The 27306-nt window shown below is 30.8% G+C and overlaps 1 protein-coding gene and 1 long non-coding RNA gene across 6 annotated transcripts in view; one reads left to right on the top strand and one right to left on the bottom strand.

Annotated features, from left to right (window-relative positions):
* Nucleotides 1-21008, bottom strand: part of LOC124428623 — a 34433-nt gene extending 13425 nt beyond the window's left edge. Inside the window, exons 1-5 of one of the 2 annotated variants that reach the window (XR_006943235.1) lie at nucleotides 20496-21008; nucleotides 20097-20401; nucleotides 4057-4083; nucleotides 3654-3957; nucleotides 3473-3538 (exon numbers count right to left, since the gene is read on the bottom strand). This is a non-coding gene — a long non-coding RNA (uncharacterized LOC124428623). Of the gene's footprint in view, nucleotides 1-3472; nucleotides 3539-3653; nucleotides 3958-4056; nucleotides 4084-20096; nucleotides 20402-20495 lie in introns of those variants that run through there. The other variant, XR_006943234.1, reaches the window with a different exon arrangement.
* Nucleotides 21009-21499: 491 nt separating this feature from the next.
* LOC124428600 lies at nucleotides 21500-24698 on the top strand. Of its 4 annotated transcripts, none has more exons than XR_006943226.1 (8): nucleotides 21500-21627; nucleotides 21822-21937; nucleotides 22103-22420; nucleotides 22789-22955; nucleotides 23445-23772; nucleotides 23919-24165; nucleotides 24257-24498; nucleotides 24625-24670. XR_006943226.1 is itself a non-coding variant. In XM_046972846.1 (8 exons), exons 5-8 carry the CDS (start codon nucleotides 23106-23108, stop codon nucleotides 24007-24009), a joined length of 441 nt encoding a protein of 146 aa, XP_046828802.1. In that variant the 5' UTR covers nucleotides 21500-21627; nucleotides 21822-21937; nucleotides 22103-22420; nucleotides 22789-22955; nucleotides 23043-23105; the 3' UTR covers nucleotides 24010-24243. The 4 variants fall into 4 exon arrangements, 1 of the variants encoding a protein (XP_046828802.1); XM_046972846.1 differs by lacking the exons at nucleotides 24257-24498; nucleotides 24625-24670 and adding an exon at nucleotides 23043-23214 and having other exon boundaries at nucleotides 23445-23602; nucleotides 23690-23772; nucleotides 23919-24243; XR_006943225.1 differs by having other exon boundaries at nucleotides 22103-22285; nucleotides 24257-24698.
* Nucleotides 24699-27306: the final 2608 nt, after the last annotated feature.

Below are 27306 nucleotides of genomic sequence, written 5' to 3'. Positions count from 1 at the left end.
ATGAAATAAGGTTTTGAACTTCTACTTTCTCTGAGAGTTCTATTCTATTTTCTTCAAAAAATATTACAGAGAAATATAGCGATTGTCTTATTTACTTGTTTAAGGAAATGTAGAAAAAAGTCATAAATCCTTTAAATAGCAACCAATTTTTTTATCTGGCGCTAAAGATATCGGCGTTACTTAAAAAACGATTTAAATGATATTGCTTCCAAGAGATAATTATTGTCGTGCTTTATAATATCGATGTTCGCATTTTACATAGAATTGAAAAGTTATACCTAAGAAATACCTATACCAAAAATTCTTTGGAACTCGACGAATATGAAATCATTCATGACGATCCAGACGGATTTATGGGTTTTGAAAGTGAGTACAATCGAATTGCTTCTAAATTTTTCTTTGGAAGGTAGACTTACTTTCTCACTTCATCTGATTTTAAATAGTTTTGTAAGACCGTTCAATTTTCTTTACTGTTTAAAGTAGGACACAGTCTCTCCATTTTCGCAAAAAGTTAGGTAATTTCTTTTTTTTTTTTTTTTTTTTTTTTTGAAAGAAATTTATAGTTGATTGCCATGCTTGAATATAGCGGTAATATAAGTGCGTGAGTATATCGTAGGTGTTGCGTATCAATCAGCACAAATCAGACACTTACAAAGAAGTGTGTATGACCCAGGCATGATGCATGATGCAGTGTAAGATTTTTCACCCTCGCGTGGATATATCGTGGATATATAATTACGATCATTATACAATCTCTGTATGTTACGTATAAAATATGAGAGTTCAAATGACCTTATTCAATGATACTGATTGTATCAAAATTGTATTTACGATTTGGATTTGAAAACCCAATGATTTATTTCCCTAAATTGACAAACGGGAACAAAAATATCATCGTGCTATATTTTTCCTCTTTTAGAGAATCTACAATATTTAGGGTTAGGAGATAACAATCTACACGCCGTGTTGAGTAATGCGCTGAGATAATTTCATCGTTTGCATCATCTGGATCTAAGAGCTAACAATATAACCATGGATTATCCCGGAGGATACTTTCACCTGTTACGAAGACACGATGATTTTTCTTAACCTACAAAAAAATTTGTAATAACATTTTCGACGTTTCAGAATCAAAGACCTATCACCCAATGGTGGTAGTCTTTGACAATCAGAATTCATTAAAAACGCTCAACTTGCAGAACAATAAACTTGCCCGCATACCAGAGGAAGTGACAGAAACGATCGTGATACATTGCGAGATACCGACGTAAGGATTAATGAAATGATAAAAAGTCGATAATTAATTCTGATTAGAGGCGTAGAAAATTCTATTGACGTCATAGTGAGATATTGGGACGTCGTCAAAATAATTAAATAGAAATTCTTAAAAAGAAAATATTTTTAAGAGAGAAATTTGTATACGTGACTAATAAAATATATAAGAAGAAAGAAGATTTTGAATTATGATTATGACTATCTCTTTTATTATTTCACATAGACAAACTATTGGTCTGCGATTGTAGACTACGCTGGTATCCAGCTTGGCTTCAAAATCTTCGCGAAAACAACAAGATTATATCGAAGAGACGCAAGGTTTCTATGTCCAAGTATCAAGAATATTCTGTGCAAATTTCATCTTTCTCGTCGTTTCCATTCATATCAACATTATAATCTTTTCCTTCTTATTTCGTTACTCGTTTTATTTTTCTCTTTTCATTATATCATTTATAAAGACTATCAATGACTTTTCCAAATAGATAACTTTTCAAATTATTCAAAATTATAGTGAGCGATATTATAGACTGTTCACAAAGATACAATTCAACGAATTATTTCTTACATTTTCTAGTTGAAAACATAATCGATGTAAGTGGAATTAAATGAAATTTTTGAATATGTGCACAGCACTTAGTATATTTTTAAGTACAATTGCATGTTGAAATTGGAAAAGAACTTTCTATCTTGAATGAGAACTTTTGAACAATTCTGCATTTTTTTAATTATTATCATTATCATATTTGTAATTATGTTCTATTCGAATTGCTTTTAGGAATCTAAAAGTCGTGTTTAAAGTTATGCATTTAACAATGCCCTTCAATATTTTTAAATAAGTGCACGATGCCATGTTATGGCAATAGTTCATGTATATAAATCAGATGACATAGTTCTTCAACTAGCCTAAGTAATAATCACATCAAGCTGATATTAATGAAACATTATACGCTTAAACATTACGTTTTGTAGAAATTTTAATATAAATAAGAATTATTGAAACTTTTCTATCCCGTAAATAATTAAATTTATATTTCGTGCTTTCCTTCAAAAATGCATACACACCCACATACATATTTTTTTATATAGCAGCCAGTTTAGGTGCTCTAATACGCGAAAATCGAAAAGTACTAACGTTAACAAATCCAACAATGTTCTCCTGTAACGAATAAAAGAAAATATATTAATCATACACGATCAATGTTCAACGACATAAAATATAATAGGATTTGACGTATCAATATGTAGGTGCACTTTACAATTTAATTTTCTATCTGTTTTTATGCATCCCTATATCACGTTGTAAAAAAATTTTAACGCATGACTCTATCTAACATGTAATACATATAATACTTAAACGAAGAAAACAGATTGCGAATATTATATTAGAAGAAACGAAACTTAGTTTGTTAGAAGCTGAAAATCTGATCTAAAAATAAATTAACACATTCTGAAGCCGAAGGACTACGTCTCTACAAGTTTCTTTGGTTTTTCCATTAGCAATGATTCTACGTGACTTTTTTCTTTCCAAAACTTTTCTTTTGTGAACAAAAAAGATTGAATATTTAATTAATTTCTCACATTACAATAAACAAAATACCTCAGGTGACTCCTTTCAACAAGTGACCATTCTAATTAAAGAATACGATCATGATTCACCAATTTTTTTCAGAATTTATCCGTCGCACTTGTCTTTCTGCTCATTTTTTTGTACAATGATATCGATATGTCGAATTAAATCGCATTTAAATGGGATGAGTACGAAGCAATGCATATAACATATAGACTACATCACATGCAATTTAGACGGAATCGAGTAAATAATGCCCGATTTCACCACTAATATCGCGAGCAAATAAGAACAAAAGAAAGTTTTTATTAATTGCTCCATTAATTAATTATACCAACGAAACAAGAGGATCTTATCGTGAGTTAATAAAAATAAGAATGCAGAATAGATATGGACAATTCAAAATATACCACTCGCGAGTAAATCCAAATAAGGAATTACTCCTGCTCGTCAATAACTTATTTAAGATATTACAATCAGTAACTTGTGCTGATTCGGACCTTTCATCCTCGGCATGATTAAGTACTGAAGGTATTTTAAATTTGTTCACTCACTACTTAAGAAGTTCTACGATGATTCCAAAATACTCGTCCACGATATAAGTAAAAATTAAAGGAGTATGGATCCATAGAAAGTTGAAAACAATGTAGTTCGATATATAAGTAAGTTGAAAATGTAGTTCAACTTCGTTGTAGACTGATAAGACACAATCATAATGATGATCAGTAAAAAGATAAACAAATTTGTATTAAATTTATATTAATAGAAAAATTGTGAAATTATTAGGAATGAAATTAAAAAATTTACTTACCAATATGCTTTTATGGAAGAAAATGTATTTATTTTTTGATCATTTTCTTCGATGCACTGACTCTACTAAGCGAATAGTGTAATACAGTATAAAAAGAAAAGTAATTTTAGACTTTATAGGAACAAATCATAACTCTATGACTGACTGCTTTGCTCGCAGTCGATTTAACTGCATATGATACTAAATCGTTAAACGTGGACGAAATTAAAGTAACGAACGAAGAATCCTTCTAAATCATGATTGTTATATTACTTAAACGGTACTATACTCGATTCATTATCACCCGCATGATTGCATTGATTATCTGAAAAAAAGAAAGAAAAACAAAGTTATTAGTATGATCTTTATAATGAAAGTTTTTTTTGAATTATGAAGGAAATGTTTAAAAAAGAAATTTACTTACTCTAGACTTTGTTGCACGATGAGCTTTCTGAAACATGAAGAATATGTCAACACAGACTCTACATCGCGAATTTATATTGAATCTAATCTTATTTAATCATATTATTTTAAATATAAATCAAACGGATTACGAATAAACACTGCTTTTACTTCGTAATTTGTTAAAACATTTCAAGCAAAGTGTTGGCTGACCCTTGCAATGCCCACAATACGTCTTAACTTTCGTAGTATTAGTGGCATAAACTCTGCCCTTTTTGTTGGACATATTTTTATAGCATTCCTTGCAGCGTTTAACTCTGAGGACTCTCTTGCAGATCCTTCATATGATTGAAGAACGTGTTTATGTGACGGTATATAACGGCACATTTGTTCATTGGGCAAAAGGTAATCGATAATAACTTCCCTAAATCGTAACATAGTTATATTTTCAGTGCCCCATTTTTTATGAATATACCAGGCATTCACGAGGGAAGTTCCGCATATTAATTCTATTATTATTTTTCGGTACCATTTAATGGTTTTTCGTAAACGACTGTAGTACGCTAGTAGATAGTTGATCTGACAAATCAACACCTTTTTTTGTTCCTTGCACAAATTTACACTGTACTACAGAGCAAACAAACAACGCGTATGCAGGTATGAACAGGCAATAATCACGCGCCGCCAGATGAAGCGCGATCGATCACAATTATAAACACAAAATTATTGTTCAGTAGGTAATGTAAAAGTGAGGCAAATATCGATGTTATGAAAATAAAGTACAAAAATTTTTTTTTGTAACTCTCCCAGAAATTACACGGCAATTTGTCATTTAAGACAAGAGTTGTTTTATTGAATTGAGGATAGCACATGATATATTGAATTTTTATTGAACATAGGAATACCATTATTACAATATCCTGTTGTTTCAGACTTACGTAATCAGATCTTGAGGCCTTTTTTCCTTAAATCTTCTTGCTGTATTGTTGTTGTAGAGAGTGTTGGCTAGCGGGTTAGGGTGATTTAGGGTCCTTGATTTATATTTGTCAGACATCCGCTGTATCTCCCTTGATACTGCTGAGATTTGCAAATCTTTACGTAAGTCCATGTTTTTGACATGCAATGGCGCGTCCACTATTGTGCAGATTATTATTGATTCCATTTCAGAGATATGGCTTTTAGCTGCCGTGTCCCATAACTGGATGCCGTACATCCAAGTAAGCTTTATTATTGTTTTGTATATTGGTAACTTATTTTCTATATTTAATTTAGATTCTCGGCCTGTTAACCGGTAAATGTCTTTTTTTTAAGTTTAATTTGTAGTATTTATCTATGAATGTGTTGTTTAGTTTAGGGTCAAGGTACAAACCCATATATTTGATTGATTTTGTTTGTGGTATAGTGTGTATAGTGATTATAGGTATTTTGTCTTTGCGAAGAGTGAATGTAATGCGATGGCATTTATTGTAGTAATTTTTCGATCTATCAGCCATTTTTCAAGCTATTTTATGTGACTTTGCAAGATTATAGCTGCTTCTTGTGGATCTTCGTGTGTGTCTAAGAATGCACTATCGAATGTACTTAATATAATGTCTTGCGTTATCGGGATAACCGCAGTTAATATAGTGTCAGCGTATAGCAGTGTAGAGCATATAGAGGACCGGACCTAGTACACTTTCTTGTGGTACACCGGCAAATATTACGTGTACAGCTGAGTGCGAGTCTTTAACATAAAAGGTTCTATTATTTAGGGTTGATTTAAGTAAGAGATAATTTGGTACTTGTAAGTGTTTTATAGCTTTCAATAAGCATTCATGCCATACATTGTCAAAGGCTTTTTCTACGTCTAAGAATAGACGTGTACAGTATTTCTTGTTTTCCATAGCAGTTGTTATTTGGTTAATTAATCTGTGGACCTGTTCAGTTGTACCATGTTTCTCTCTAAAGCCAAACTGGTGATCTCTTATTAATCGTTTTTTATTAATTATATTTTTTAATTCTAATTAATATTACTTTTTCTAAATGTTTGGATACAATAGGTTATGAGGAAATAGTTCTGTAAGAGGATGGTTTATGAATATCTTTATTCGACTTAAGCAGCATTATTATTTCTGCCAGTTTCCATGAGTCAGGGAAATAGTGGAGTCTAAGTAAGGCGTTAAATATTATGGCAATCATTCTGATGGCTTTTTCTAAGAATTCTTTAATTATTTTCCCACTAATGAGATCAAAGTTTGGAGATGTTTTTAGTTTTTATTGTATTTATCAATTGCTTTATTTCCTTTTTTTGTAGTCTTATATGTCAAGTTATTTTTATCTTTGCTTTCAGTACTATCGCACATACGGTTGTAGCATTTATTGTCATGGCTATACTATTTCGCTGAAAAGTTTGATATAAGTGGTTAGCAAATGTCTTGGCTTGTTCCATCGACGTCTTTGCCCAAGATCCGTTTGGTTTTCGCAATGCTGGAGTCTGCATTATTGGTTTTTTTAATCTTTTTGTTGCCTTCCAAAGCGAATAGTTTGTATCTTCATTTGGCGTAAAGTTTAAGAGATATTTGCTAAACCCGGAATTACAGTATTCTTTTATCATTATTTTAATCTCTTTTGTGAGTGCACTTAACTGCCTTTTATTTTCTTCTGTTTTATGCCTTTGCCATTTGTATACAACTTTTCGTTTTTGTTTAATTTCCTACAAAACATAAGCTGGGTATGAACAACCCTTTTTATTTTTTTGTATATTAGGAATAGATAACCATGCTGACTCTTGAATTATTTTTGTTATCTCGTCCATGGCATTCTCGATGTGTTCTAAAGTTTTTAGAGTGATCTTGCAATTTAGGTATTCGTTAATAGTGCACCGAAATTTATCCCAGTTTGTATTTCTATTTTATAATTTGGGTGTAGTTTCTATGTGGATTGGTTTTTGTAGAAATTCTATCAGTATAAGTCAGTTAGTTCTGTGCTTGAGATTAATTTGAAGTACGCCTTGTTCAGTTCTTTAGTTACGTGAAATCTAGAAAATCTGATGATTTGTTTGATGATGCTGGCCAATAGGCAGGTTCCCCGGTTAATAGTTGTGTTAATGGTTATTTCTGTGTGATTTCGAATAGTGTTTTACCCCTAATTGAAATTCTTTTTGATCCCCAATACTTGTGCTTAGCATTCTAGTCCTACTGTTATAGATTTGTTTCCTAGACTTATATCGCTGTTGAGTAATGTTATGTTTAGGCGGTGAATGTATAATCGATATTTGTGTTTCTCCAGTTATGGTTTCTAGTGTAATTGTTGTTGCTTGTAGATAGTCAAGTGAAGTATTGGCATATAGATGATGTTCAATATTATTTTTAATGATAATCGCAAAACTCCCGTGTGTATTTCCCGATGGGTGTTTGGTATCATATATGCTGCAGTACGGTATTTTTATATAATTTTTAACTGTAAAATGAGTTTCCGAAATTGCCATAATATCGATGTAATATGAGTAGATGAAAATTTTGAGTTCTTGAAGTCTTTGTTGTAACCGGTTACTGCTCTAAACAGCTATTCTGATTGGCCCATCCATTATTTATAGGTATTCAAGAATTTTGTTAAGAGGTCTAACATAATGGTTACTTGATATGTTTTTTGTTGTAACGGTGATGTTTGTGTTGAGAGCATGTCTGTTATGAGTTCTGTATTTTTAGCAAATTGGATTAAAAGTTGTTTAAGTTCTGTATATTTATTTCCAGGAGAATTTTTTGAGCAAGTAAGCGGTGCTAGACTTTGTTGTTGCGAGGTCTGTTTGCCTGTTGCTTGTGCATAGATTCTATTATTCTTGTAAAAGTGTTTAGTATAGTTTTGAAAAATGTCTATTTTCGAATTGTATTCTGTGGTATAAGGAATATGTTCATTGTTAGGTTCAGATAGTGTTTTTCGTCTTAGTGAAATGTTTTGTGTTGTAGTTATTTACGTACCAAACAGCCTTTATAGATTGCTGGATGATTAACTTGGCAGTAAAAAGCACTATACGTTTATTAGTTTACCATGCTTTGGGCAAAATGTAGTTAAGTGATTGCCTGCACATTTAACACGAGCAGGTAACCTATTGCAGTAATTCTTCGTAGATTTGACAGCGATGGCATTGAGATATGTCACGTTTCGGTCTTGGCGGTTCGAATTTAATTAATATATTCAGTAGTTTTTCTATGCTCCTTGTTATTAATATTTGGTTCATGTACAATAGCAAAAAAATTTGTTTTTGGATGAATTCCGCGTAGAATAACCTTGCAACTTCTTTAAGCTTTAAGTTGATAGGTGTGACAATTTGCGTTTTTGCTTTTTAACTCGTTTATTACTTTCCCATAGTGATCCGAGGATGATAACTGGATTTTTGTCTGATTATCTTTGAGTTGCTTTAAAATAAAATTTGTGTTACCTGCTTGTTGCACAAATAATTCTATCAGGGGTTCAATGAGTTGAGCCAGAATGTAAATAGGAGGAGGTTTACTTTTTTCATTTGTTTTGGTGTTACCTGTTGGTATAGTATCGGTTTCAGAGATAATACTGTATGAGTTGTAAGTATATCTTGTAGACACATCTCGGATTGATGGAACGTGCGTAAATTTGTCATATCTGTGTTTGTATTAGATTTCCTCTTGTTGCTAGTAGATAGGATCTCACTTCGGTAGATTGAAGCATTAGTGGACATATCGATATCCTCCACTTCGTTATTTGATGTATACCCTATGGAGCATGTGTCTCCTAATTTTGAGATTTTTATCTTTATTAGTCGCATATTTGAGCCAACAGCCGTACGATGTACGCTTACTAAACAAAAATAAATCGCGAGGGATAGGAAATATGTCTATCTTGTATCAAGTTAGCGAGCAAACTCAAAAAGCAAGAAAATAGAAGATAAATTATGACGCAAAATTTCGTACCAACTTGCGAACGCGTCCTCTGCCATTGCGCATTCTAATATCGATTGATATTTTAGAAGAGGCTGTTAGAAAAATCCAGACGTCTAAGATGGCGACGAGATCATCAGCAGGATGAACCACGAAATGACCCACCGTAATTCGATTACATTACATTACTGCGTGACCGCGAGTCAATGCAAATATTAATTTTTTCAATTAGAAACAATACAAACATATAATAAAAACATGTAGGAGCATCAAAAGCATGACAAATGTAATTAATACGGATTTTAAATGTAAAGAAAAATTTTCTAATGAAATAATTACATTTTCTAAAAGTACAGAAATATAAAATAAACTCATATATGTATCACGCGTATGTAGATCATTCGCATTTCAATACTACGAGCGAAATAATTAATAAATTGAATAATTCGAAAGATTTATTTATTTATGTATTTCTCTATTTATGCATATCTCTAAAAAAATAATACTTTGTCGAAGTTTTATTTATAAATATTGAATAATACGTCATTTACAATCGTAGTAATGTTTATCATAATTTGGTAATAATTGGATGAGAAATGCTGTACCATCCAAAAGAATAAAATATATTTAATCACACACACACACACACACACACACACAGAATGAAAACTTCACAATTAATACATTCGTTGTAACAACTTCGAAAATAGAAGATATTCAAATGGAAAATAATTTTCCTTATAAATTTTGTCTTCACGTTTATGAGCTTTATTTCTACAGGCATCAAATTGAATTGATTAATTTTCTTATTTAGTTTGGACTAACAAGTTATCCGTTTGGACAGTTTTTAAATTCGTGTATCATATTTTTAATGTTTCGATATTTTAATATAATAGATCAAAAAATTACAAGCTTTTTGATGTCCATTGCACAGATGGCATAATACGTCATGAGCGACGATCCAATTAGTCTCCTTCCTTTCACTCCACCGGTAGTTTTTCTAACTCTATGGTACGGGTTGCAACCAAGCTTCGTCGTCTCGTTAATAGTAAGTAATAAGAATATTTTTTCTAACGTATATCCTTATTTTATATATTAATCAATTTTTAAAAACGCGACTTTCGCGCATAAATGTTGGAAAGATATGGCATCGTTTCGTTTAAAAAATATTCGTGAAAATAAATTCCTAACGACGTTTTCTATTTCGAATTATCCTGTTTTATTTTTGAAGTGTCAGTATTCGTTTCATTTTTTAACGTCTTTGTTATTCTTATAAAAATTTCATCGATAGTCGTCGTACACCCAATCGTAACTTTTTAGTAACGCCATTTTTTCATCGGGCTAGTGCTTCATTGTTATCTCGTTTTTAAACATAAGTACCTAGTCTTAGAGAATAAGGATGACGGTATCCATATGATAAGTTTTGTGATATTTTGGCAAGATCTTTTAGTATTTACTGTTATTCTTTTTCCGTCAACCGCGTAGCATCATGCCGATCGTATGTTGCTATATCGCATACGATTTGTTTTCATTGGAGATGTTTTTCTTAGTAATTATCTTTTTTATTAACGCGAATTAGCGTTTATTAATAAAGTCGAATTATTGTATATACAAGATAAATAAACTTGTCAAAGTTTAAATATGAAGTAAAGGAATATCTAAGATAATTGATACAACGAAGAGAACACTTATAATTATTCAGTTTTTTGTATCTGTTCTTACAAATTGAAAAATAATCAAAATCAAATAATCGATTAATAATTGGAGTCTTGGGAATACATCGGTTGGACAGTTGCGTACTTGCTCATTGCAGCTCGCTAATTGGACAGTAGTTTGCACATTGATAGGATGACGTTATTTGGTCGGTCCCTAGCACTTTAGTAGACTTTCGGAAGTTAATCAATGCGAATTTTGATCTAGCGATTAGATCGTAACTTTGACATCTATATTTATCATGGGATTGAATTGATAATTAAATGTGTATCTTGATAGAAACAAACTTATTTAGTTCAGAAGATAGAGTGACGAAAGTTCGTTGAATACTCGAGAGAATTCTATTATCGTATGAAACGCGTGGATACTCGCTTGTTTAATTGGATCATCTAATCAGTTGGTAAAAATAATTCGACTAAACGCCCGGGAAACTACTTAATTACTTTCTGTCGTATTACTCTTTCTCTTTATTCTTCTTTTTCTTTTGCTTTCTTTCTTTATTTTTCATTTTTTTTTTTTGAAGAATGAAAAAAGACTCGAGAAAACTATCGTTCGAAATTTCCACGGAAATTCATAAAGAATACATTTACATATATATATATATATATATATATATATATATATATATATATATATATATCAAAATATCTTTGAAAACAGTTTGAATTGGTAATCTACCAGCAACACCACTTTCTTTAATTCTTTTCCAAATAGTTCCGTCTAAAGCAATTTCAGTTTGCTTATGTGGTACGTTACTTTCACCTTCGTCTTCAGAACTGGAAGAAAATCGCATGCATCGTCTGGCACGTTTCTTTGGAATATTTTCACAATTACTGTCGTTTGACTGGTCTATATTTTTTTTATCAGGAATTTCCTCATCATTGCTCTCGATAATAGCATTGTTTTCGTAACTGCCTTATGGATCAGTTTGTCTCTCCAATAATTCGCCGTCGCTATCATATAATTCATCACTTTCTACATCTGAACATTCCTGAGGTATGCTGGTTGCATTTTTCAAATATCTAGAAACATTTATTCGTTTTGCCATTTTTAGGGTCTGACGATCGCTAAAAAAAAGTTGAAATCAAGTAACTCTCTCAGTATTTAGTATTCTTACAAGAGAATCAATTTTTGAATATTTCAATATATACATAAATGTTTCTTATCCGTGTCACTGTGGTGATAAAAGTGAATGATTACGTTTTGAAACAATGAATTATATTCTTGGACGCGCCGCAACGCTGGGCCCGGTTCCTAAATAAATACTGCGCATAATCGGATCAATGACGATAACGGAATGAATGACGCATGGGGCGCCATATATAATGTATCGGTCTCATGATTCTCCAGAAATCATATTTCTGTGTCGATAAAACGTTGCAATACCCATCAATCGTTATAGCTTCTCCAATGTCTTTTCTTTACAAAATTTCTTCATAGAAACGTGCACCAGTCATTTTGACTGGTATTGGTTTAAGTGTCAATAACAAAAAATATATTTGTTACTATTATATATAATGTAATATTAAGTTCATAAAATGTATTCTCTACTTATAGCTACAAAAGTCACAACATCATTTCGGAAAGCAAATGTTACATGCAGTAGGAATTTTGAATTTAAATTGAATGACCTGTCAAAATGACTGGTCTGGCAAATCTAGTGTTAATTTCTCTTGCCGTTTCTCTAAGTAGTAAGTGATATCTTTATTTTATTATAAATCGTGTAATACGCATAATTATGTCAGCTCAGGATGTTTCGTCTCTCGCGAAGCTAGTTACATACGATGATGCATAATTAATATTAATTACTGAGATGTATCAAGTTAATTTGTTCATAGATACGTCCTTCAGTTTCGTGATGCACAAAGGGAATAGAGAACAAAAAAGTAATGACGTGGGAACACATAGTCGCTAGTCTCGGTTCAAATATCTAACATTATGTGAATTGATTAGCGCTAATGGATGTGTAACGACGAGAAGAAAATTCATTTGCTCAGCTGTTGTATAGTATACGAACATAATTGATGTTACTTCGCGAGAATGCTCAACGAATACTCGTCAAATATTGTTTCTTGATACGACTACCTATTTTTACGATTACACCTACTTTAACAATATGAAAATCGTTTTAACGATCGAAATATCTCACCATGGGTCTGACAAATGGAACCTACTTTCTCTCTGACTCTATCTCTCTCTCTCTCCCTCTCTCTCTCTCTCTCTCTCTCTCTCTCTCTCTCTCCTCGTTAACTTGTTTTATTACGAGACACTGCAACGATTATTCCGCTTGAATAAAACTTAATGATGCTACAAAAGTCGTGTACTACATAAAGGATAGAAAATATACACGTTTTGTGGACTGAATTTTTTTCATAATAAAATAATATATCAATAATGATATGCCCTAAATACATATAAGTATATATATAATATCTCGGATTGCTTATGGGAGGTGATAAACGAAAATATGTTTCTCTATGAACCAAGTGATAAATCTGTATTTGTTAGTTAATGCTTAGTTTCTAATTAATCTTACCTGTGAACCAAGAAACGACAATTTACGTTTATTATTCACAATGTTAAATTTTATTTAATATATATTATAAATTTCCTTATAGCTCTCGTGTTACTTTTCTCTTCTACGTTACATTTCATACTGTCCGTTTCTCCTCCAAATCTTAACGGCTCGGTTTGTAGGTCATAAAAAAAATTGTAAATAATAAAGGACAATGGAAGGGCGGACTATGAGACGCGCGGCAAATCTATCTGAAGAAAGTATACTTTCTTTACATATATATGTATATTAGGTTGCAGTGCAGTGCGCTTTCGTCGACACTTTGTCGAAGAAGATACGGAAATGATCTATTATATATTACATATCTACGTATGTACATACATACCTAAATTATAGTAAGTTATAATAAATTATATTATTATGCCTAATTTCTTACATAAAGTATTTATTACATAAATTATATAATTATACCTAAGTTATAATAAATTCGTTTATCCGAAAGGATCATTATAATGAAGGAATTCGTTTCTGTCACAATCAGACCCGAATATACCAGTGAAGCAAACACGTAATACACAACAGTGGACTTTATAGAATAGGATCAGATTTTATTACTCGCCCGCATTGTTAAATTTCTTGATAAATCCATCGCCTCACTCGTACGTGAAACTCGTGCACGTATACATAATAATAGTGTTGGTAACGTGAATGAACCTTGCTGAAGTTAACCGCATAATGATCATTTATTACATACAGATTGTTGCATGCTCACGAAGGATCATGTTTATGCTCGACGTCGTAAAACCAAGCGCCATCCCAATTAACAGCTTTTTCGGACGGCTCGTATCATAACGGACTTCAGTGTATTAACGCACCTGACCATCTTCCCTCTTTCTCACGTTCGCTCGCTCTATCTCTCAATCTTCCCTATCCTTCGGGATTTATCGCATAAGTATATATACGTATATATAAGATTCTCTAAAAATTCCTCAAGTGATTAAGTTATTTTCGTTTTTACAACAACCTATACGTGCGCTTATCGATTATTAGTTCATCTGTCTTTTATCGAACGTTACATGAAACGCATTGTTAAGATATCAAATATTCTATGTTATATTTTAAACTAATTTACAATCAGATTCTTATATATATATACATGGTTTTGAAAGTAATGCGTTCAAATACTCAAGAAATATTCTGTCGAGATCATTTTTTCCTGTTTTTTTTTTTTTTTTTTAATTGGAAAATACAAAAGAGAAGAAAAGATGGAGGATTCGAAATTTCAGATTAAAAATTATGGATAAAGAAAAAGAGTATGCGTAATATAATTAAAATATTTTAAACCATTCTATTTAGTTAAATCGGGACATTCTATATCTTTCGATTAAAATTTGAACTACTGGATATAGTTGATACTTTTTATCTGTTCCATTGGATTCAAAGATGTTATCGATTATCAATTCGTCTATTTCCTTTTGAAATATTAGCCGGTTACTCTAATCGTATCTTTCTTTTCCTTTTAATCCAGATAACATCTGTCTGTCTTCTAACCGATTCTATTTGTTTTGAAACGATATTTTTTCTATATAATCTAACACTAATGTCTATCGATATTTCACTCACGAAAGCGAGAAATTGAGAATCATCGAATCGTTAACAAATGAAATATTTAGTATATGTTTGTAAACATTTACGTAATTTTCATTATGATAACTAAATATTAATAATTACGCATGCACGAATAATTAATTATTTTCCGCGTAATTACATCCGGATAGAGTGAGTTAGGTGCTTGGATTGATAATCGTTCTCTCCCCCTCTCACTCTCTTTCTGTTTTTCTCTATATGTAAACTCGAGAAAACAAGTCCATAAGTTTGTATAAATTCCAATCGATGTGAAAATGAACATTGAAAAGTATGAATATCTGTATTAGTTAATTTCTTTGATAAAGTTTCTATTCTAATGAAAATTACGCCAATGTTCCTTCTTTTTCTTCTTTTTTGTTGTCATATAAAAGAAGAAAAAGAAAGAAAGAGAATGGCAAAGGGAGAGAGAGAGAGAGAGAGAGAGAATGGTCGGTTTTAGTAATAACGGTTTGTTAATCCCAATGTTATTTCACTTCTGTACCAGAATAGAACGGACATATTATCCAGGTAGTGAAAACGGCTCAATGTCGCTTGCCTGATGGTCTTTATCTCGCGTCAATATTTTCTATCCCTGATATGAAGAAAGAGGGAGAAGGATTATCGACTATCAGTTTACGTGTCTGTCTACAAACCCCTTGTCTGTCTCTCAGCCCTTCTCTTTCTTTCTATCAATCTCTCTTTGTCTTTTTCTTCTTCTCTCTCATACATTCTTTTTACTCATTTCCTATTACTCCTCAACGAAACCATACTTGGGATTGTCGATTGTTTTTCTTTTCTTTTTTTTTTTTTTGCTACTATGTCTGTGTTTATGTATGTAATATATAAATATATATATATTATACATGTCCCTCATTTTTCTTCTTTCTCTCTTCGATAAAGATTAATTGAGTCCTTTTCGGTCTTTGTCCTATTTGTTATTACGTTATCCCTGCACTTCCATATCACTTACTCTAGATTTCAGTCTCTTCTTTTCCTTCCATAAACGAACAAAGGACAGATCATGCGTCTGTCAACTATTTTTTATACCTTCATAATCGACTCGTCATTCCGATCTTGTCATGAAAAATAGACGAATTTAAAATGAAACTATTGAGCGAAATGTGTAATGAATTACCGACCGAAAATACAGTAACTAATCTAAAAACATTAATAATATAAAGGAAACAATGATTGAATATATAATTAATTACGCTCTTGCAATTATTCAGCTTTGAAAATTTAACATGGTTTCTGTTGCCCAGTCTCGATTGAGACTACCTACATAATATGCATAACAATCTGCATAACACCACTCAATAAGTCTCCGGTCTAGTTAGGAAAAATAAATTTTTTTTTAGAAATTTTACTTTATTCATCAACACATTCTCTTTTAAGAGTAATACATACAAAGCAACTTACGTATGCTCAAATTTTCTTGTAAAATTGTAAACACACTACGTTCTGATATATATAAGGTATCAGTTATGCAACTTCACTTTACGGCCTTTCAAAATTATTTTGTGGACTTTTTTTATGTTTTCCGGAACAACTGCCGATTTTGATTAAATTCAGCAGTCAATAATAGTTGATTTTCATGATGCAGAGACTCCATAACACTTATCAAGCCACTGTTTTGCTTCAACAGTATTTTTCCTCGTCAAAAAACAATGTTTAATCAATACACGAAATCCTTTTTTATCTAATGTTTTGAAAATTACAAAACTGGGCTCACTAAAACCACTATAACCTGTAAACTAATTATCAGAATGTCACGAAATCTTGACATGTATCATTTGAAGAATGAAAAATCATATGAGTACTGTCAACAGAATTGATATATTTTTTTAATATTTATTTTTAATATTTAATATTTATATATATATATATATATTTATTTATTTATTTATATATATTCATGATATAAAAAGACATGATATAAAGTTGATCCCTTTCAATCACCCTTTAATTAGGCGATCACAAACACTCTGACCATATATTATAAGCAATATATTCAATATATATATATATATATATATATTTATATATCAAAAAGTTTCTATTATGTTAAATATATACATATTAAATAATGAATCATAATGCATTCTGTTCACTCAATACCCATCAAAAAACAATGCTAGAAGAATAGATTGACACAGAGGAGTTTATGTTATGGTATAGTTGTGAACATAGTAAGAGGGCTTATTTAAGAAAAAAATGAATAAAAGAATATAAGAAAGAAAGAAAAAATAAAGAAAAATGTATGCAAGCATCGTTTAATATCATAGCTAAAAGTGTGAAGTTGAGCTTGAAAAAAATGAAAAGTATGTTGCCTCATAACTTTTATCGGCATACCTATCTTCTCTCTCTCTCTCCCTTAATCTCTTCTTCATTATAATGATTAATTCATCGCACTTAAAAATTTTTAGTAGAATGAACAGCTTTCGCTAGCATCGATCATGATCCTTTCCATTTCTTTTTCTATTTTTATTAATTTTCTTTTTTCTTACGGAGAATTGGAAAATTTTCTATAAGCTTTATAACAATCGATTTTACATTATCGTAACAATTATCGAAGTTAAAATTTATTTCAATCATGCTTTAACGTAATGCGACTTAAACGATCACCAATACGTTATTGTTCATTCAAGTGGAATCATGTATGAGTCTGTTCGTTTTGCGAAGCACTAATCGACCGGTTATACAAAAATGAACATTATGAGCAATACCACTCGCGTGATTTCCTGCTCATTTTCCTGTAGTGATCGATTTTATGGAATGGAATTATGTAACTGTGTGTACTGCATGAAAAAAGGTTCTCTCTCTTCTTGTTCATTACAGTTTTACCTAATTTCGTCGATGACAAAAACGAAGAAGTAAAAAATCGAGTCAACACACTATTACGTGACAAATATTAATAGATTCTTAAGATCGCAATGTGCTATCTCTTTGTATTATCTTTTTCTGTGAATTTTTTTCTTTCTTTTATTATTATTGTTTCCTTCTATCTTTACAAAAGTTTCATAACATATATATATATATATATATATATATATAAAAAGTAGACTTTCTTCAGGTAAATTTGCCGTGCGCTCATGACCCGCCCTTCCATCGTCCTTTGTTATTTACAAATTCTTTTTATGACCTACAAATCGAGCCGTTAAGATTTGGAAGAGAAACGGGCAGTAAGAAATAGAACATAGAAGAGAAAGTTAACACGAGAGATTATACGGATATTTATAATAGGTAATATATAGTAAATAAATTTTAATTAACGTGAATAATAAACGTAAATTGTCGTTTCTTTGTTCACAGAGAAACATATTTTCGTTTATTACTTCACATAATTAATCCGAGATATTATATATATATATATATATATATATATATATATATATATACACACATAGAATAAGGAAGATAGCGAGATAAGTTTTCCTTTGAGAGAGAGAGAATGAAAAGAAGAGATAAGAATGGTAATAAAGGTACAAACAGTATACGAAGAGTTAGGTGATAATGATAGAAAGAGAAAGAGAGAGTATGAGAGGGATGCATGAAATATACAGGGCAGACGGCAAGGCATTCAAATGTAAGAAGGAGAAAGAGAGGAGAGGGAAAACATTATCAAAGTAAATAAAGAAAATCGGTCATTAGAATGACGCACGAACGAAAAAAAACACGAGGCGGTAAGGTGATCTCTCTCTCTCTCTCTCTCTTTCTTTGCGTAGTTTCTCCTTTTGACTTTTATCCGAGCACTTCCCGCTGGCCCGAATTGAGCTTTTTTTTATGATGCCTCTACTCCCCTGAAACCCACCTCCACCCCACATCTTATGCTGCTATTCCAGGCTAATCTACCATCTACTATCGGCACAGCTCCCGTCTTTTTGGCGATTTTTACGAACCATGTAGACATAGAAAAGGACGGAGTTGAATGAAAAAAATATCATTCGTTAATACGTCTGTGCGTTCATTACGAAATCATTTACAGTTAGTAGCCACAATCGCCGATTGAGCAGTCCCGAAAAAGCCCAAAACTCCTGCTGGTAAGACAGGCTGACTGGTTTAGCCACGACCGACATCCACAACGAATCACCACGGTGACACCAGCTGTGCCCATAGGGTACCACAGAGAGGCCTACTCACAGTATCACGATCCTTAACACACGTTCGGTAAGATAGGATGGGTTCGTGGGATAGAGAATAATGTGGCAAGTATTGGAGTGTTGTGAAAAGAAAAGAAAAAAATAGGGAGATGGGTGTAAGCCTCTTCGACCCTAACCTGAGAAGGTTACAGGCATCCATCTTCATCACCAGAACTCCGACAATTCCAGCTGAACAGGATTTATAAACTAATCACCCTTAATCAGGAGGGTTTCCTTGCAGAAAGTTCTGCGCGCAATCTATTCAAATACATGATTCTCAAAGTTAATTGAAATCGCAAAACGTAAATAAATTTAAATAAATGCAAAAACACAGTCAGCTTCACGATTCTTCTTTTACTTTAATGAAACAAGAATCGACTCATCCATGGCTACACAGACAACTGCACAATAAGATCTGATATAAAGCGAAAGCAATATTACTAGTATCATTAGTATAATAAATAAAGCTCCTTGGAAGTAAACGTATACTAAGTAAACGAAAAGAGGTTACTTGAATTTTTATTAATAAAAACTAAATGAAAAAAAACTAAAACAGCACGAAATAAAAAGGAAATGATAATTGCGGTTTATTTAATAATGATAACTATCCTAAAATAAAATAAAATAAAATTTTCGATGAATAATCATCAAGAAAATAATATTACTTATGTACCTCTATTTGTATTGTACCTTGATCATATTACAGAATAGTGAAAGAGAAGTCACCTTCCCTAATTGTCTATCATGCGAAAACAAAACAACTTTCCTAAAAAATACCAAGCAAAACAGAAATTACCTAAAGAGGAATTACTCATGGTCATGCTCGTCAATAACTTATTTAAAATATTACAAACAGTAATTTGTGCTGATTCGGACCTTTCATCCTCGACATGATTGAGTGTTGGAGGGATTTTAAATTCGTTCGCTTTCTGCTACAAGTTCTACGTTAGCTTCAAAACATTTGTCCGCGAAATAAGTCAAAATTGAACAGCTATGATCCATAGTAAGTCAACAACAATGTAGTTCGATATATAATTAATTTGAAAATAAAGTAGCTCATCGTCATTGATAAGATACAATCATAATGATGATCAGTAAAAAGATAAACAGATTTTTATTAAATTTATATTAATAGAAAAATTGTGAAATTATTAGGAATGAAATTAAAAAATTTACTTACCAATATGCTTTTATAGAAGAAAATGTATTTATTTTTTGATCATTTTCTTCGATGCACTGACTCTATTACGCGAATAGTGTAACAATATAAAAAGAAAAATAATTTTAAACTTTATAAGAACAAATCATAACTCTATGACTGCTTTGCTCGCAGTCGATTTAAGTGCATATGATACTAAAACTTAAATCGCTAAACGTGGGCGAAATTAAAGTAACCAACGAAGGATCCTTCTAATTCATGATTGTTATATTATTTAAACGGTACAACACTCGATTCATTATCACCCGCATGATTGCATTGATTATCTGAAAAAAGAAAGAAAAACAAAATTATTAGTATGACCTTCATAATGAAAGTGTTTTTTGAATTATGAAGGAAATGTTTAAAAAAGAAATTTACTTAGAGTACACTTTGTTGATCTTTTGCACGATGAACATCCTCCCCCAGGATCATGAAGAATATGAACTAGCATAAACTCTACATCGCTTATTTATATTGAATTTAATTTTATTTAATCAGATAATTTTGAGATATAAAAATAAATCAAACGTATTACGAATAAACACTGCTTCTACTTCATACATTATATATACAAGCATAAATATAAGTATATATGAATATTCAATGTAATACAAGATATCGATCGATCAAAATTATAAACACAAAATTATTGAATAGGAGGTAGTGTAAAAGCATCAATGTCAGAGAAAAAAAATGTTATGAAAATAAAGCAAGAAAATAGAATACGCAAAAGTACGTGCCGACTTGCGAACGCGGTCCCGTAAAAATCACGCTGTTATCGATAGATAAATTGGAAGAGAGTGTACGTTAGAAAAAGTCTACTAATTATCTGTAATTATGCGAAGCGACGAAATACCACGTAAACTTGCTATAACGTCCAACATGGCTAAAGGACCACTAATAGGGAACTGAAATTACTCCTCTAATTCGATTACATCATATTACTGCGGATACAACGCGAGTCAATGCAAATATTATTATTATATTTATTTAGTTGGAAACAATAAAAACATATAATAAAAATGTGTGAAAGTATCAAATATAATTAATTCGAATTTTAAATATAAACAAAAATTTTCTTTCCTAATTAAATTTTAATATAAATGTAGAAATATAAAATAGACTCACACATGAGTAGATGCGTATGCAGAACATCCGTATGCTTTCTATATTACGCGCGAAATTATGAATAATTAATAAATCGAATAATTGTTTTCATGTTTAGGAGCTTTGTTTCTGCAGGTATCAAATTGGATTGATTAATTTTCTCAATTAGTTTGAACTAACAAGGTATCCGTTTAGACAGTTTTTAAATTCCTGTATCATATTTTTAATGTTTCGATATTTTAATATAATAGATCAAAAAATGACAAGCTTTGTGAGGTCCGTTGCACAGATGATGTAATAAGCGACGATCCAATTAGTCTCCTTCCTAACGGTGAATTAATTAATTTGATTTAACTTTGTGGTACTTTGTTGTAAACGAGCTTCGTCGTCTCCTTTATTATAGGTAATTAAAAAATTTTTTCTAACCCTTATTTTACACACCAACCCATATAACAATGTCTTTTACAAATGCAAAAATGATGAAATAGTGGCGCTGTTGTCAATAAACGTCTAAGGTTAAGTTAGCTTAACATTATATTTAATGCTTATTCAAAAAATAAATTGATAGATGCGTTTGATCCTATAATTTTTTTACAGAAAATCATTTGCATAACCATACTATCTACATATATATCATAAAATGATACTTTATTCACAATGTGTTTGTTGGGAATTCGATGTCAACAACACATTATTTTTCTATTAACTGCAAGGTAATTGTTCTTTTTTTAATTATTATAAATAACTTTAGTAAAAAACTTGTATTTTACGTTACAATATATATTTTTTTCTATCAGTCATTTTCTTTGTGTATTATTGCTAATATTAATCATCAGTAAAGATAATAAATATAAAAATTATAGGTTGTTTTTTTCCAGGGAATCGTTTTTAACTAATCCATCCAAAGGAAAGAGTAATGTCGTCGTTCAATTCAAAAAAGAGATTTCAATGCCACGTTTAGGTTATCTATTAAACAAGAATACAAGAAACAAAAGATTCTATCAAACATTTACAAAGTTGGTTGAAGGACATTATGAACAGGTCCAGTTAATATATTGAAGGTAAATATGAAAGAAGCAATTAAATGCGAAGCAATTAAACGAAGTAATAAGGCAACAAAAAATAGTGATAGGCCTTAACCACAATGGAAATACTTTTTGGAATATTTATATTCACAGTCATTGATTTCTTTGACAGTAAGTATGAAAACATTGATAAGAAGTACTCATAGCTATAGGTTGATTTACCCTTCAAGCTACTTGAGACGTAAAATTTGCTCGTATTAAGATAAATCAATTTTACTTTAATAAAATTTTCTTTCTTTAACTGTTTATACAATTGATGTGGCAAAAAATACTCTTACTGGATCATGGGAAGAAATATAGATATAAAATTTATTTATCGACCGACAGATATTTAACTAAATTTATTATGTCACATAAACTTAGTTAATTGCGTGAAGGCACTGTTTTACAGGACCTATGCCATCGTTTCTATTACCTGTGCATAGATCCATCACTACATATTGTCATGTTACTACATACATTATATTATTTATTTGTAGATTACTCTGATCATAGCAATGTTAAATATTTGGATCCCAAAAAGACACCATAATACATAAATGTATTGACAAAAATAGTATGAAGTGAAGGAAATGTTTCTACAAGGAATATTTTTGGAATGCTTCTGTGACCATCATTTGTTTTGGCACGCATATATATTGCGCAAGTATGTACATACTATATATTTCTAATAGAGATAGAGGATAGTTTCTTCTTTATGCTCTTAAATCATAACCAAATTTAAATGTTGCAGCCATTTTTTACTTGCTTTATTGCTTATATTCACGCAATTTCTTATATTATAAAAAGAGTGGCAATGAAATCAAAATGTATTCAAATCTATCTTTGCGCAAGGTGGTACACTCTTCGAGAAACAGAAGTACTTTTTAAAGTAGATGAATATGCATTTGACGTATTAGCACTTGGTATAGGTTTTTTCTATCACGTACAAATTTATTTTGAAATGATATTTTGCTTTATACATTGTACTTTGTTGGTCATTTTATGTCCATTGGGCAATTGGCATCTGACAATCTTATGGCATTTTTTATACCAACTCAAATAGTTCAAAGATTCTCTCTCTAGTATTTTATTATTCTTACTTAAAAAATTTTATATAAATTGTTTATAATCGTATGTGAATTTTATCTTATAGTACTTAAATATGCTACCATTGTCAATGATGCTGGGAGGAAAGACAATAATACATTAGGAAGACTCTTGAAAGAACTGAAGAAAGCATTATCTACAGTCAAGGACGTGAATTATATAGAAAACGAATTAAAAGAGAAAATCCAAAACGATAAAGGATCGGTAATTGTATAAGCTTGTCACAAATAAGAAATAGATGACAAAAAATGAAATAGATTATGTAAACTATCTGGAAATATAACATTTTAGAGGAATAATCGAATCTTAACAGCAAAATCATGGAGAAAGAACAATGAGTTAAAGGATCTTTCACAAGAGATTTTTCATCAGAGGTAGCTTCTCATTTTGTATTGCAGAAAAAATAGAAAATTTTCAATATTTAAAAATTAATATGCAAAATTTACCTGAGCCTAATGTAATTCTTTGATGCATAAGTATACTTTGAAAATGAGGTAGAAGAATATTGTAAATTTTACAGTCATTTTGACAAGAAGTTGAAAAGGAGCCGCCTGAAGAAAACAAAATGTGGAAATGGAATAAAGGATTCAGACCAAATAATCTGGATTTAGAGCATCGAAGAAAAGAGCCTTCAACAATACGGAACAAGCTACAAGGATGTTACACAAACGCGAGCCTCTTGTGAAAGTCAAATTTAGCAGCAACAAATGATACGACAGCTTGCAGACTGCAACAGAGTATTCTAAGATTTACACATCAATGAAGAAGTAAGAAGTAACGTTTTATATGAATAGTCGATCTTGGAATTGCAACAAATAGAAACACTAAATAAAATAAGTACTAAATCACACATTTCAGATAATCGAAAGGATGAAAATATTAAATATATGTACTCTAATATTCGATCTCCTCTCTGAGGAAATAATGATGGAAAGCAGAACGGTACCATGAAAAAGGATATTAATCCGCAAAAGCATAGTAATAACACAAACACATTCTAGTAAAATCACCTGTCAGCTGATTGATTGTTAAACGTACTGGTTATTGTAATAACAATCGAAAAAAGAAATTTTAATTCATTTTTAAATTGCAATTAACATGTAGGTAATATACTTTAATACGAATTTTAAATAAGCCAAACTTTTCATAAAGCTCATATATTATACAATTTCCAAACATTAGCAAATTTCTTATAGTTTTATAGTCTACAATCATAAAATTTTTAGGATTTTATTCTTTAGGGTCAATTATATCAATTACGCTGGATGAAGGACTTATATTTATTTATGTCAGCGATATTCAAAATTTTATAAAGCGCTCTTTTGATCGTTCAAAAAAGAAATTGTGAAAGAAAGATGAAGTACGAATGAATATTAAAAATTCGCTCACACACTTCGACAGGATTTTTCTTTTATAAGTGGAATTGAATATATTACATATATTCACTAAACCGTTAATTTATGCAGTAAATTCAATATTACTGTAATATCTGATATCGAAAACAATGTAATGTTCATATCCGGCGCACTCCCTGCAATTTTATCGGATTAAAGCAAAAATATTAAATCCGAAATATTCGAATAGTTCTCAACAATTTTTCTTCCCTCAATATTATATAACATTGGCACCGTAAATCGAACGGATGTTTAAATTGTTTAAACTATTGTATAAGCGAACGTCACAAATAGAATTAATACCTTACGTTTCCCAATTTTTGTTATATAACGTGTATATCAATAAAACGTCTATCGTTTATACGTCATCATATATGATGAAACTTTAGACCTTTTATTTGATAAAGCTGATAAAAGTAGCTTATATTAATTGAAAATTCATTTGTTCGTAGCATTAACTTTCTGCAAGAATAAAATTAACTATAAAAGTAGAAGTAACAGCTATTCCCGGCAGTGTCACTATTACAATTTCAGAATTTATCCCTTACCTTATTATGTTAATAATTATCCATTAATCTAGTGAGCCAAAGAATTTACAATATCATAGTAAGAGAAGTATGAATTACCGACAAGTATTCAATATAGGAATCTGTAATATCGACGTATGAGAAACGCAAGTGTGAACTAAATGCTGACGTCATATATATCAACGGAGCAATCAGAAAAATCCAGATGACACAGTGGACGCGAACAGGACTGAAATGATGACCCTGGTGACTACAAGTTCAGTGTAGTAGGGACAGACTTTCGAACTTATTCGTCGTTAGCATGAATGAAAGATCGAAAAAATTGAAAAATTCACCCATCGCTTAGAAAAATTCTGCGATGGTACTCTAACACGTCTATTTCACAGCTACTACGGCAGTCATGCGAATAATGAACTCCATGATATTTTTTTTTATAAAGAAACAAGTAAGGAAAAAGGAAAATACACGCAGAGCTCACTTTGATTTCAATTATATTGATCCTTGCATATTAAAATAATGTGCCAGAATAACGAACTCTTAGAGTACAACAGAATAATGGCTCATTTGCTTTTAGATGAAAACAAACACAAAAGCAATATATCATTTTCATGCAAACAATATAGCATAATATCATCATTATTATAAAAAATTATGAAAATTATTTAAGAAATATTTAAAAGAGCAAATTATCTATCACGTAAAACAATCTACTGACAGAAAAATGACTATTATAAGTAATTTACTCATATGAGCTATTGTATTTATATTATTAAATACATTACAATTCTTGAAAATCATTCCTGATAGTAGCACTTTAAAAAGAATAGTATTCGAAAGTATTAATCATAGATAATATATTATATTTTTCATTTAATCAAATTAATAAAAACTAAATAATAATTTTGTAATATGCCAAAGTATGCTGTCATGGAGACATCATTATATTTTCATTCCATAAAATTGATTATTACACGAAAATGAGCAGTAAATCTCATGTCAAATCAAAAAATGAACGAGTGGTATTGTACATAAAGTTTATTCTCGCATAATCGGTCGATTATTACTCTGCAAAATTAACAGACTTGAATGAACAATAACTTTCACAATAATTTATTTCTTACCTTTCACTGCTTTACATATCTCATGTGTCTTTCTCTTACTCTCTATACAAACGTGGAACGCTGTCCCAATCATGCATCTATCTTGTCGGCATATAAGCTTGTTTAGTTATTTCCCTCTCACACATACATAACAATTGGTTTCGTGTGGGTTAAAGTAGTTTAGTAGACCATGAACACACATTCTTTGTTTTCTCATATGTATATCTTCCTTTGAAAGAGCGTGCGTCTTGCAGTGGTCCGTGCTAGATACGCATTTGTTGCACGATAAATGTATAGAAAATAATAAATATAATTGACACATATAGGAATTGTTATATAAATTTGCGACAAAAGATAAGAATTTTTCTAATATTTTCTTAAAAATAATTAGTGAATACTTATATTTTATATCATTTTAATACAAATATAAGTTAATTAAATAAAATATAAGTTCATTTGCATACTACTTATGAGGTAGAACTATTAGTGTTCTTTTTCATGATTTCTCCTGTAGGAGCAATCCATTCTATACTTCTTCTACTATTACTTCTACTATTATTTCTGATAATAATAATATAATAATAATAATAAAAACATAATATAATAATATATTGTTTTTAAAAATGATTTATGTACATCCAGATATTATTTAATACATTTTATATTATAATAGTAAAGACAATTATCTTCGATTGATCGTAAGAAACGGTATGGAAACAAATGCATAACGATCATAAATTAGTGACACAAGAAGAAACGATAGCGGACGAAAACAGAAGAAACCTTTTGTATTTTTCTTCATGACATTTGTATTAGAAGGACGGTCATGTGTCGAAATGATCAAGGACACGATTTGTTAAGAATTCGACCGTCAAACCAACATCTAA

This window comes from Vespa crabro, chromosome 13 (genome assembly GCF_910589235.1).
Source record: "Vespa crabro chromosome 13, iyVesCrab1.2, whole genome shotgun sequence".
NCBI classification, from domain to species: Eukaryota; Metazoa; Arthropoda; class Insecta; order Hymenoptera; family Vespidae; genus Vespa; species Vespa crabro.
This window is presented reverse-complemented; position numbering and strand designations above follow the sequence as displayed.

Coding starts and splice junctions, on each gene's coding strand:
- LOC124428600 (XM_046972846.1), top strand. CDS start 23,106: ATGAAATCAAAATGTATTCAAATCTATCTTTGCGCAAGGTGGTACACT. Junction 23,215..23,444: donor ATTTGACGTATTAGCACTTG/GTATAGGTTTTT, acceptor TTTATCTTATAG/TACTTAAATATGCTACCATT. Junction 23,603..23,689: donor TCCAAAACGATAAAGGATCG/GTAATTGTATAA, acceptor ATAACATTTTAG/AGGAATAATCGAATCTTAAC.